The sequence below is a fragment of the Zalophus californianus genome, chromosome 12, assembly GCF_009762305.2.
Source record: "Zalophus californianus isolate mZalCal1 chromosome 12, mZalCal1.pri.v2, whole genome shotgun sequence".
NCBI lineage: Eukaryota > Metazoa > Chordata > Mammalia > Carnivora > Otariidae > Zalophus > Zalophus californianus.
In genome coordinates this window covers 26,412,073-26,425,072 of record NC_045606.1, presented here as the reverse complement: position 1 = coordinate 26,425,072, position 13,000 = coordinate 26,412,073, and the positions used below count along the sequence as shown (strand labels likewise).

Genomic DNA, 13,000 nt, shown 5'->3' with positions numbered 1-13,000 from the left:
TATGCTAGCTAAACCTAGTTATATTAACTGATAGAGATAAGTTTGATTGCAACTCTACATTTTGTCTTGTAATTATTGTGTATATTTATTATATTTCTTTTTCCTTTTGGTGTCTTTGATTTGAAAAAAATTTCTGTAATTAAGAAAGATTTGTATCTTTGTTTTAATGATTTCCTTTTTATTTATACCATTTATAATTCTTGTTCTTACTTCACCATTTACTATCTGGTTTGCTAATTTTAGGGTGCATCCTTTGGTTTACCTACCTATTACCTATACAAAAATCAATAATCTCACTTTACTTTCCCCTTTCTCTCCCTTCTGCCTCCATCTATTTTTAGTTTTATTCTTAATACTGTCATAATACATAACAAATGCTGTTCTCCCACCCACCTGTGTCCTCACTCCTGCTTTAGCCTTAGCTCTACAGTTAAATACGTTAAATACTCACTATCAGCCCTTGTGCTGAAGTTTCTCTAGTTATCTCTTTGGTTTAATGAGATGCATCCGTGGTGTATTTCTCAGAGAATCAATTTTTGTATAGAATTCCTGAGTTTTTCTATGCTTAAAACTATAGGCTTCATACTTGAAAGACAATTGAACTGTATATAAAATCCTTGGCTTGCGTTTTATTTTCTTGAGTTTCTTGAGAGTAAAGCTCACATCAGACTGCTGTGAAGTATCTACAATTGTTGGTTGCTAAACTATGACGATGTAATTATATCCAGAAGATTTGTGTTTCAGTGTAGAGGATGGTTTCCTGTATTTTTGGACCTTGGTTATTGGTATTGGTAGAGATTTCTCTACATGTCTGGGTACATCCAGGCATAAAAAGTTAAATTAATTTAATCAAACACTTGATCCAGGAAAGAAATTCATCAAAATAACACGTCCCCGAAATGTGACAAAATTCAATCAAAAGGATTAAATCACCACCATCTAATATATTTACGATTTTGCACATAATGCTTTTGTTACTTTAGTTTCCTCTCAAAGATTACTCAACTGTAGTCTGTATTCTATATTTTGTCTACGTGCATGCATGAAGTCAAAATTATTTTTTAAAATATACTAAGATATTATTTACCTTTTCACTGTGTTGCCATTTGCATTGATAATGCAAAAGCAATGATGCAGTAAACTGCTGGGGACTTAGCACAAGGTAAGGCAGTGACACCAAACTATATTAATAGTCACTGTATTTATTTTTTTAACTCCACTCACTTATAAGGAAAATGTCAGTTTCATTTAAGACTGTCCTTAATGAGGAAGTTAAAATTATTGTTATTAAGTCTAGACCCTTAAGTACATGTCTTTCTAATTCTGTGTGATGAAATGAGAAATATACCTAAAGCACTTTGCTGCCTGCCAAATTGTGATAGTCGACTTGAGGAAACCTGTTTGTGTAATTTTTTTTTTTTTTGGAGTTGCAAGCTGAGCTAGCCTATTTAATAAGAAGTGTAATTTTTGCTAAAAAGAATAACTGATAAACAAATGCTACTTATTGTCAACAATTAACAAAGTGAACTTGTCACTTTATGAAAAACAAGTGACGCTAGTTGTCAGTGATGAAATTCGGCTTTTAAATAAAAATAGAACTTTGGAAAACTTGCCTTCCTGAGCTTGGAGGCTTCTCAATATTCAAAGACCCTTTCGATTATATTGGTGGTGATATTAACGCATGTGCTTTAAATATTTTATGAAATGTGTCAACAAGACCTGCCTAACTCAGTGAACCAGTATTTTCCAAAATGAACAATATGCTGTTACCAAGACAGGCATAGTTAAAAGATCCATTCAAAATGCAAGATAAAAAAAAAATGCAGGATAGACTGATCTATTTTAAAGTAACAGTTCAAAAGTCCATTGATATGATTTCAGATTCCAGAAATTACCACTTGTCAAATTTTAATTATCTAACATTATCTAAAGAGGATATTAAAATACTTCTCCCTTTTCCAACTATTTGTATGAGATTGGACTTTCTTCATACATTTCAACTAAAACAACAAATTGAATTGGATTTAATATAGAAACAGGTATGAGAATCCAGCTGTCCTTTATTAAGCAAAACATTAATGAAATTTGAAAAAAATATGAAACAGCTTTCCTCACTATATATTTTTGTTCTGGAAAATATGGTTATTTTTCATAAAAATATTTATAAGTAGATTATTGTCATTTTAATGGAATCAATAAGTATTCTAGAATATCTAACTTTGTGTTTTAATTAGAAATGTTAAATTTCTAATATTGATAGCTATAATACACACAATTGTTCTTTGAGGACCCTCCATTTTTTTTAAGAATGTAAAGAAGTCTGAAACCAAGATGTCTGAGAACAAGTGATCTTTATCCAAACTTAAAGACCTTCAGTAGGTTCCTATTGTCCTAAATATAAAAACCAAATTCTTAACATGGTGCCAATTAACAATATGTCATAATCACATGAACATATATTTAGTTCCTCAGTCCCATGATGTTCCCTCCTGTTGAGCACACTGTTCCTTCTCTGTAGCATGTTCTTAATCCATTTCAACTAGTTAACTCTCATCCTTCGGGTTTCAGCTCGAGCAATACTTCCACAGGCACTCTTGGAACCGTGCTCTTGTATTTCATTACCTTTTCTCTTTTTCTAATTTTACATTTATTGGTGAAAATAATTCATTAAGGCTTTCTTCCCAATAGGTGGAAAAACCGTAAAACTGATAAGCATGTGTGTTTTGGCTCACCATTGTACCCATTCTTCCTAACAGAGTGCTTATCACAGTGTAGGGTGGGAAATAAAATACTTGTTGGTGATTGGAGAAGTGGATGCAAATACGAGTTGACAGAGGCAAGGGTGAATCATTAAAGAACATGACGTAGCATGAATAGCTTCTTCAGTGATACCAAGATCCAAGATAAACGCTTGAAAGAAATACACTGGATTCATTTTAAGTCTCTCATGGTATTTTCCCTTGTGCAGTTTCACTACTACATATTCTTGTTGGCTATTCTTTCATACAGGAAAAGAAAGCAAGTAGAAAGAACATATAACAACATTTAGTTGTGGTAGCAAATGTTCTTGCGCAAGCCTGGTAATGAGCAATTGTTAGCAAACAACTCTTGTATTTCACATGACTGATTTCCTATAGATTAAATGAAAATTATATTATTTTTATGGATATCTGTCTTCTTGGGGTCTCATCTGTTTCCTCTTTTGGCCTAATAATCTACAGTGAAGTAATACTTATCGACTTGCATTCCTTCCATACCTCCCTTTTTACTAGCTTGTCGTTATATTAACACACTTTGTTGTAAGTGTGTAATTTATCAGTCTCCCCAAGAGATATTATACTCCATAAGGGCTCGGACTATATTTTATTCATCTGTGTATCCACAGGATACAGTAAGGTGTTCAACACTTGATAAGCAATAAACAAATGTAAGAATGAATTTCTGAATTAAACATTTAATAGATGATATTTCGTATTCCTTAACATTCTTATTAAATTCTTCCAGCCAAAACTCAGGTAATGGGTGAAATCAAGATTGCACTGAAGAAGGAAATGAAGACAGATGGTGAACAACTAATAGTTGAGATTCTCCAGTGCAGAAATATCACCTACAAATTTAAATCTCCCGATCACTTACCAGGTATCTAATTTTATGATAATGGGCAGTGTCATACACCTAGGAATTCTGTAGGAATATGTCCTAAATAATCTGGAAAATGTAGAGTAAAATTTGGGCTGTACACCAAATACATCTGAAAAATGAAAAATAAGAATTAATTTCTCTTACGTAGAAATAAGTTGATATTTTACTAGTTTTTAGCTAAATTTTCTCAACACGTAATCTTAGAGTGAGTACTGTATTTACCATACAACAGGAAAACTGAATTGCTAAGAAAGTTGGCGTGTCTTTTAATCACTTTATGTTGTCCGAAACAAGTCGAGCACAGCCTGCTAGCTTCGTGTAAAATATACAAGAGCTCTCAGTGTACAATTGTAATTCTTTCAACAGAAAATTGTATGAGTCATGGACACTTTACAAGCCGAATTCTTATTTTCAGATTTATATGTAAAAATATATGTGATGAACATCTCTACCCAGAAAAAGGTGATCAAGAAAAAAACGAGAGTATGCCGACATGATAGAGAGCCTTCATTCAATGAAACTTTTAGATTCAGCCTCAGTCCTGCTGGACATTCTCTTCAGGTAATTCTATATTATGTTGCTACTGTTTTTAAAATTTTTGTTCACCCAGGATTTGTTTTCCATTCAGTTATTTAACATGTGTATGCCGATCATACAGTATGTGACATCTTACAAGTTCATTAATTCTTAGAGGTGTCTTCCCAGTGGCCCTTTAGAATTCCACAGCCCACTCCACTCATCCAGTTAGCTACCAGGTCGTCTCTATTCTGACTACTCAGTTTATTTTATATAGATTTATTTCCATGCTCACGGGCACTAATCCTCTTTGAGTCCTCATCTTTATTACTCAGATCATTTTAGCAGTATACCCGGCCTCCTTGCCATCCGTGTCTTGCCCTCGTAATTCATTCCATCACACTGCTGGTGGAGGTATCTTTTAAAAACACTGGCTAGGAGGGTGGGAGGATGGGTTAAAATAGGTGAAGGGGTTGGGAGCATACCTATTGTCATGAGCACTAAGCAGCGTATCGAACTGCTGACTCATTATGTTGTACACCTGAAACTAATGGAACACTGCACGTTAAGTATACTTGAATTAAAAATAGGTAGGTAGATAGATAACAACCCTGGCTAGCAGGTTCATGAAAGCCCTTCAGTGACTCACCCATATCCGGCCTCATTCGTAGTCCTCTAAGGTGAGCTCTCTTTGCAAGGATTTAATCTCATCTCCTTGTACACTTCCCAGCGCACTCTATACTCCAGCCACACCACAGTCTTTTCAAATCAGGTTAAGCCTCTAATGTTTTGCTCCTATTTTTCTTCCCCTTCAAAATTGTCTTCTTCATCTCTCTCCACCCATCCCCACCGGTCCACAGTCTTTCAGTGTAAACTCAGCCCTTACCTGTCACTGCTTCCATATCTTCCTCTTCTCTGGGACAGGGCCTGGCTTGTATTGTTCTTTGTTCTACAGCCTCATACAATGCTGGTACATAGTGTGTCTTCAGTAGATGTAGGGACAAGGAATGAAAGAGGGAAACGGAGGCAGGAGAAAAGAGATGAAAAAACATGGGAAGAGTGACACCATGATACTGGCACTTAAGGCCTACACTAAAGACAAAAGAATATTACCAAGCTAAAACTGTATTGAGAGTACTGACAGACATTAGAGTGGAAATAAAAGAAAAAAATAAAGGATGCCCTGCAGTCTGTGTGAACAAATGTGTCATCCACGGAGATTAAGGGGTTAGAGAGCGGACAGCGAGGGAGAAAGATCACACATTTGTTTGAAATGTGATACATTTGATAAGAAAGCAGGATCCAAGTGAAAATCTACAAGACCACCTGAAACCCCAAAACCGGAGGCCAGAAGAGATAGTTATAACTAGAAATGTAGATTTTGAAGTCAGAAACCTAAAAGTAAGGTTTTAGCCAAGAAGGAAGATGAATTTTCTAAAGGAGATTCTGAAAAGAGAGAGAGCAAAAGAGAATTGTCAGGGATTCATGGTTAGCACCACTAATGCTCTCCACCTTTCCTTCAACTCCTCTCTAAAAGAAAAAAAAAATGTCTTGAGTCTGAAATCCTATGGCGTTTCAACTAACCTAAGTTCTACATATGACAAGAAAGCACTTTGGTAGTACATACCTTAGTAAAATCACCAGTAACTGAATGTTAAATAAAATTAATGTTGTGTTTTATCTGCCTCGTGAGCTCTTATTTATTTATTCAGCACTCAAATAATTTCATATTTGAGTTAATATTTCATAAAGTAGTAGAAAATGTACCTAGCAAAGTGCTTTTGAGAAACTTTCCATTCATATAAGCATAAACCTAGTCAGAAGTAACTGCTAATACATGTCATCTAAAATTCTCATATCCTCCAGGATGTGTCTCTTCCTTTGGGAAATGCTGGTGTGAATTAATTAATATTCTGCACATCTTTTGAGGACATCTTGAGGATTAGTTTTCTTATATGTATAGCTGCTACTTCCCCTCACCCTTTCTTGTCCGTGTTATTTCTTTGATGATCAAGTGTCCTTTAAAAAAGGTTGAAAAATATATGCAAGTATATATAATTTTGGCTATTTTTTCTAGATTTTACTTTTCTCTAATGGAGGGAAGTTTATGAAAAAGACCTTGATTGGCGAAGCCTGTATCTGGCTTGACAAAGTGGATCTCAGAAAAAGAATAGTCAACTGGCACAAACTTTTGGTCAGTCCTACACAAACCCATTGAAGAAATGTGTCTGCTCAGGGTATAGAAACTGCTCTAAATAATCTCAAATCAAGACTAGAGTTGGATACTATTCTACAGTGTTTTTAAAGGGGTAAACGTGAGAGGAGGAACAACAGACAAACACATACTTAAAGCTTTGTGAATTGTTTTGTTGTGGAACACAGAAAAAAACTCAAATGAAAAAAATTCATATATTGGAGACCAAAAAAAAAAAAAAAAAAAAGAGCTTTGAGTCCTTGGATTGCCTCAAGAAAAAGAGCGAGAGCTATTTTGATTACTTAATGCACAAATCGTTGAGCAGAGCTGAACTATAGTAAAGGCACCAGCTCAAATATTAATACGGTTCCTCATGCAAGACAAAGTTGATCATTTACGCAAGAGAGCCTTGCTTGAAAGGAAAGAAGTGATGTAACAAGTCTCAGTTTTCAGGAGTCTAAAGATCTTTCTTCTTCATCTTCTCTCAGACGACTTACTGTTTTTAGATTCTGACATAGGATACAACTACAGTACGCGTTCAAGACTAGAAGTGAGGTGGTTGTGTTCAGAGGGAAAGGGTACTGGAGATGGAGAAATTATGGCTTTTAGGTTTTCTTTCTGTCTAGATGTTATAAGCGTGAGCATCGCCAACTTTGGAATTCATGTCCTACAAGCACATTTGTATAATATGAAATGATGTAGAGCGAAGATAATACAAAATAGAAATGGAATTACATTTATCTAGAAATAAAGCCATGACTGGCTCGCACTGACTGTTGCCCCACAAAAATATTGGACCCTTGGTTGAAAACATCAAAATTTCCTTAACTGACCATTAAGCCAATACATTTTCACTGTACATACCAAAGAGCATAGATTAAAATGGTATGTTCCAGGAAGCCTGATAAGTTGTTCTTTGTGGAATTGCAAATAAATGTTATTCCACATATTTCCTTTCTCTTGAGTGAGGTGTTGAAAGAGAGAAAATTCTTCCTCTGGCAAACAAATTCTATTAATCTGTGACATGGATTAATTCACTTGGTGTCATTTCCTGCTCTTCCATAATGCTTTTTTTTTGTCCTTAGTGCATTAACTGATTGTATAATGAAAACCCTGACATCAAACTCAAGTTCTTCCTAGTGCTCCATTTTTCTCTGTTAGTGACAATATTGCAGTGATCAAGGTCATCAATATTGCAAAAATAGGTGAAAAGTCAACATTATATTGAGATTATATTAACTTGAGCTATTTTATGAATATGGAATAAAAGGACCAATGTTCAAGTCATTGAAATGAAGCATCCTCTTCTCCATCAACCAACACTATAGACAAAGGAAGTAGAATGGAGTTGTAGGAAATGCACTCAGCTGGGATGAAAAGCTTCGCTTCTGTCTTGGTCCTGCCACTGACTAACTGTGTCACCTTGCACAGGTCACTTAAAGTCACTTTCCCCCAGTTCCTTATCTGTAGGATAAAAATAATTACATATTCCTACCCTTCCTAATGGGATGTTGGGATGATCAAGCCAAGTGAACTGTGAGGAAAAAAAAGAAAGCACATTTCCAGATATAGTTTTATACATAAAGTAAGGAATAATTACTATGCAGCTCCTTATTTCTCAAATTTTATATGCAAGAACATCCGCCATACCGATGGTAAACATTGACTTGGATAAGAGTAGTGTATTCACTCCAAAACTAATGGTTTTTCTTTAAAATACGAACTTGCATTGAACCTGAGAAAAGGTGAAGATTTAAATCAAAATGATTTTCAAAGTGGGTTATTATAAATGAAATGAATCATACCAATCTTATACTATTCCCATATCCTCTCCCAAAATAAATTGCTCCCCAGAGCATTCTGAGTTTAAAAGCTGCTTCTTCATTCAAAGGTGAGGTTTTAGTGGGTTTCGAGAAATCACCTCCAAATATGTTGGTTGGATATGGAATTTTCTCACTTTTAAAGAAAAACGTAATTTAAATTTGAGAGGAATTGATTAAATGTAAAACATTAAAAATAAAACAATTTCTAATAAATTCCAGGCTATATATCTTTATTACATTCGTAAAGAAATAGACATGCACTCTTCCCCAATCCAAGGAAAAAGCAGTTCCTTTCCTTCCCTCTATTTTTTTTACCTGTCCTCCCTGATAATGCAGTGTCCTTCACCACTGATGCTGCTCTACAACAAGCATGAGGGAAGGGATTGCTGGAGACTTGATCCTGCTAGGATTTTATTTTTAGAGACATCTAGATCTGCTGATGGTTGCTATGGATATTTCCAGCAGAAGTGAGCACTTTAGGGAGCTTGTAATCATCACTCATCGTTGGGAAAGGGAAGGCTTCGGAAGATCTCTTTCTGAACAAAAAGGTTCTGCTATTTGCCCTTCAAAGGAAACTCTAGCTCACCTTAGGCCCTCTTCTGCAACCACGTACATCCAGGTGTATGGATGAGAGGTTGTATGACCAGTAAGTTTGACTTTATTCCAGTTGCGATTTCTTTTAGAATAACACAAATGAGGTGCCACCAAAACAAAGATCATCCCTTGGTAGCTATTTGACCTGAAAGGGTAGGAGTCTCTCCATTCTAGGTGCCCCTTTGTTCCGAGGAACCAGTGATGATGGGGCCAGGTCAATCAAGAGAGCTAACGATAGGGCTTCTTTTTTGTGCACCAGCATCCCCCTTCAGAGAGCATAAGATCCTGCCACAGTGTGCCAAGTTTGCAGCTGACCAAAATCCTAAGTTGTACGGGAATTATTCTATGCAACACTGATCCTCGAACAAACACATTTCTTCTGAATGATGTCGATTACCCTTCTTACAACAAAGTTGTTTCTTTTTTAATTGCAAATAGGGCTCTTGGTCTTTTTTACTTTTTTGTATATATCACAGCACATAATTTTCCACTTTTTCATTTCTTTTATTTTTTGGAAGCAGTTTTTTTCTTAATCTTACTGATGACAAAGTTTGTAATCTCTAAACAATAATGCGATCAGTCCAATTCCAACACCTATATCTCAAAAAGCATCTTAATTTTCCCTACAACTTCACTGAGTCATCAGAAACTGGAGTTGCTTCTTGGTTCAAAATTTGGTCCTAAAGAAACTTCTAGCTGTAGAAGCAAAAGCACAGAGTGAATTTTTACAACAGATGGGGATTTGCAGAATGGTCATTACAGACGTAGGTAATGGTATAAGCAAGACATTGGTGTTTCCCCCTGTTTTTACTTAAGATTAAGAAGATATTTGGTGACTCTGAACTCTTTCTTTACCATTTCTGTTGAAAAGAAGAGTATCCAAGACTAAGGAGCAGTGATTGTCTTTGTTCCTTAATGTGCCCATATTGTAACTAATCGTACAAATAAATGCATATTTTCAGCATATCAGTGGAATTAGTTTTGTGGATCACACACATTTAAATAGTCAGTCATATTGTGGGAATATTATAGCTGGTAACCAGCTGATATTGATTCTTACTATAGGAATGGTTGTAGCAATAGTGGTGATAGTGGTAGTGACACTAGGTGGGTGGTCATGTGAAGTAAAATAAAATTCTATACTATATTGTGCCCAATTTATTAGAAATTATTTGATTGATGTTTCATTTCATTAAGATATCATAAAGATGTTTATAGTATTTTTTTACTTTATTATTTAAATCATAACTAACAATATTTTTAAAAACTTATTTTCATTGCTATAATGTCTAATATTCCAAAAGCAGCCAACCACAGCTATATATATGTTTATAACTCTCCATGTGACAGAGCGAGTTTCCGTCTTTTTGAGCTTGACATGGAAGTGAAACAAAGCTCAATGAATAATTATGAGCCGTCTCTTTAGTAATTACTTGCCTTTGATGTAATACAAAAATGAATGAGTGAAACAGATATTCTCATTGACTAGGACACATTGATGTTTTCTGTATGTTCCATGCTGTTGTCATAATTAAAGGTACCCATTAAGTCAAAGTCATGTAATTGAATGATTCCTTATCTGATAGGTAGATCGAGAGCATTTTCTTAAGTGGTTACCCTGTACATAACTATACATTTGGTAAAATAGACAAAGTTGAAATATTAATTTCATTTGGCATTCAGCATGTGAATATGATTATCGTTTGATTGTGTCTGTATATTTGTTGGTGATGTGCTCAGGTGCTCCCACTACTGATTAATGTGTGTGCTAATATCTTAACAAAAACACATCTGATATTAATGGAAAAAAAATCTTGTCTGAAAAAATAAAAATCTAATAAAACTGATTTCAGAATAAAAAATAAAGTCCTTGGAGATATGTCTTGTTTCTAACTACATGTTGCATGCCGTGTTGGTGATCTGCTAATGTGTTCTTTTCTGTTCTACCCAAATCTCTCTGGAAAAATCTGATGAACAAGTACCAATTCTTGGGCTAAAGGTTGTAGAAATTGAACTGAAATACATGAGAATTGTATTAAAAACTCTTGTAAATCTGTCTTGAGTTTTACTCTATGTAAAAAATGTCTTGGTTTTGTGATTGTATACAAGATGTATCTTGATAGCATATGCGACTGTGCTGTATAAAAAGGCTGTCGCCTCAGCCTTCCTAATAAATATTGAAAATGTCAACTTCGACTTCTTGTGTTTACCAACTTGATAAGTTCATACTTTATTATAGAAATAGAATTTTTCATAACATCTTCTCTGAAAATTATATCATAAATACATTCATTCACCCAGTTCAAAAAATAAATTTTAAACCAGCACAGAAAACAGAATTAAATAAATGTATAGCTTAATCAATTATTGTATGTCAGACACTCTTGTCACCACCACCCAGGTCAAGAAATTAAACTTTGCCAGTCACCTCCTAAGACCTCCATTTTACCCCTCCCTCTCACAACAGCCTCCCAAACCCTAAATGCAACCACCATCCTGATATTTATGATAATTACTTGCTGAGTTATCACTGACATCTGCCTAGTAAACAAATACTCCCATGGTTTTCCTGTTTTATTTTTAAAATGTTTTCTAAGCTTCTTTTAATCTACATATTCTCCTGCCAACTCCTTCTTTTTCAGTGAATCTTACTTTTTGAGGAAACCTGGTCTTTCTACCAAATTGGATTTTTGCTGATTGCATACTCACGGTGTACTTAACAAGTTCCTCTGTCTCTGTATTGTCCTACAGGTCTTTTGCCCTACAGATCTGACCTGATTCATGTTCAAGGTCAAAGGCTGGCATTATATTCTTCCATTGGGAGGCATATCATGTCTGGCTGTCTTTCATTTTGTCCTGTTTACAGCCACTGGTGCTCAATGGCTAGTATAGATCAATTAATTAACTAAATGTTACAAAATGGTGATATCTAATTCAATCAATGAAGGGATAAACTTCCCTTCAACCAATAGTTGATTACCCGGTCGTATAGTTTGTATAGGAAAGTGAGGATAAAGGCAGAAAAGTTGGACAATTTTTCTTTACCTACCATTTTTCAAAATAAGAAATTGTTCCCTATCAGCCTCCAAAGATGACCAATAAGCTTTTGTTTTTATTTTTATTATCATTGCTCTCAAGGATGAAAAGAAATGTGATTTTTTTTTTTTTTTTTACTTTTTTGTTTCAAGTTTTTATTTAAATTCTAGTTAACTAGTATAATATTGGTTTCAGGAAAAGAATTTAGTGATTCAAAATTTTATATGTTTTAATTCATTAAAACCATTATTCTTATTAATGCTCAAATTTACCTTTCTTAATGAGTCAGGGACATCTTTGAGTAAACTTTTATGTTTCTTATATTCTTTGATAACATCCTCTCTGTGGCAAGAAAGTTATATATCATTTCCTTAACCTTAAAACAGTATAGGAGATTTATTTAACTTGAATTTTTATTTTTCTACTTATCTCTTTAAAAATAACTACATTTAGGAATGCACTGACACTGCTTGATCAATTTTTATCTGATATGTTATCACTTCTTGGCCTTTTGGCTAAGATCAAGTGGAGTATCAAGTATATTATCTAATATGGCAAACTTTTAATAGCATTCTTAGGTAAAACATATCTTGGAACATTTTTTGAAGATAATGTCAGATCTAAAAGGGTAATTAGATGATGATTAAACGATTTGGCTATTGATTATCTAGGCTTTAAGAGCTGAAAAATCCCTGCATCTACAGTTTAAAGCTCTGATAGCATATTGAACAAAAATAGTTTTCTATCAAAACATAATAATAAAATTATGATGGCAAAATGTTGAAATCTTTTACCTCTGTTCAAATAACAATTCCAAATAAATTAAAATTTTATTTTTAAAGTTTCATTTTTTATTTTATTTTATATCATATTTTTATTTTATTATTTGTAAAAAATTAAGAATTATTTCCATGGATTACTCAATAAAAAATGACCTTCCAACAATTTGATTCTTTGAAGAAAAGTTCAATAAAATTAACAAACCTGTTGCAATCAAAGGAGAAAGAAGGCCCAGTTACCATTCTCAGGTAGGAAAAAGGAATGTATATGACAAGATTCAAAGATCTGGAAATGTATCAAAGTGATAAGAATCATGATCAAGTTGAATTATCCCAGGTACACAAGATTGTTTCAATGTTGGAAAATGAATTAATGAAATCTAGTACATTAATATACTAAGGTACAAAAATCATAA

The 13,000-nt window shown here is 34.1% G+C and overlaps 1 protein-coding gene and 1 pseudogene across 3 annotated transcripts in view; both read left to right on the top strand.

Annotated features, from left to right (window-relative positions):
- PCLO (piccolo presynaptic cytomatrix protein) overlaps positions 1-10,953 on the top strand; it is a 391,986-nt gene extending 381,033 nt beyond the window's left edge. For all 3 annotated transcript variants that reach the window (XM_035723252.1, XM_035723251.1, XM_035723250.1), the window contains 3 exons: positions 3,505-3,639; positions 4,058-4,203; positions 6,236-10,953. In XM_035723252.1, the coding sequence (XP_035579145.1) occupies positions 3,505-3,639; positions 4,058-4,203; positions 6,236-6,376 (422 nt within the window). In that variant the 3' untranslated portion in view covers positions 6,377-10,953. The remainder of the gene's footprint in view (positions 1-3,504; positions 3,640-4,057; positions 4,204-6,235) is intronic.
- A 1,347-nt stretch (positions 10,954-12,300) lies between these two features.
- Positions 12,301-12,394, top strand: LOC113912116 (annotated as a pseudogene).
- Positions 12,395-13,000: the final 606 nt, after the last annotated feature.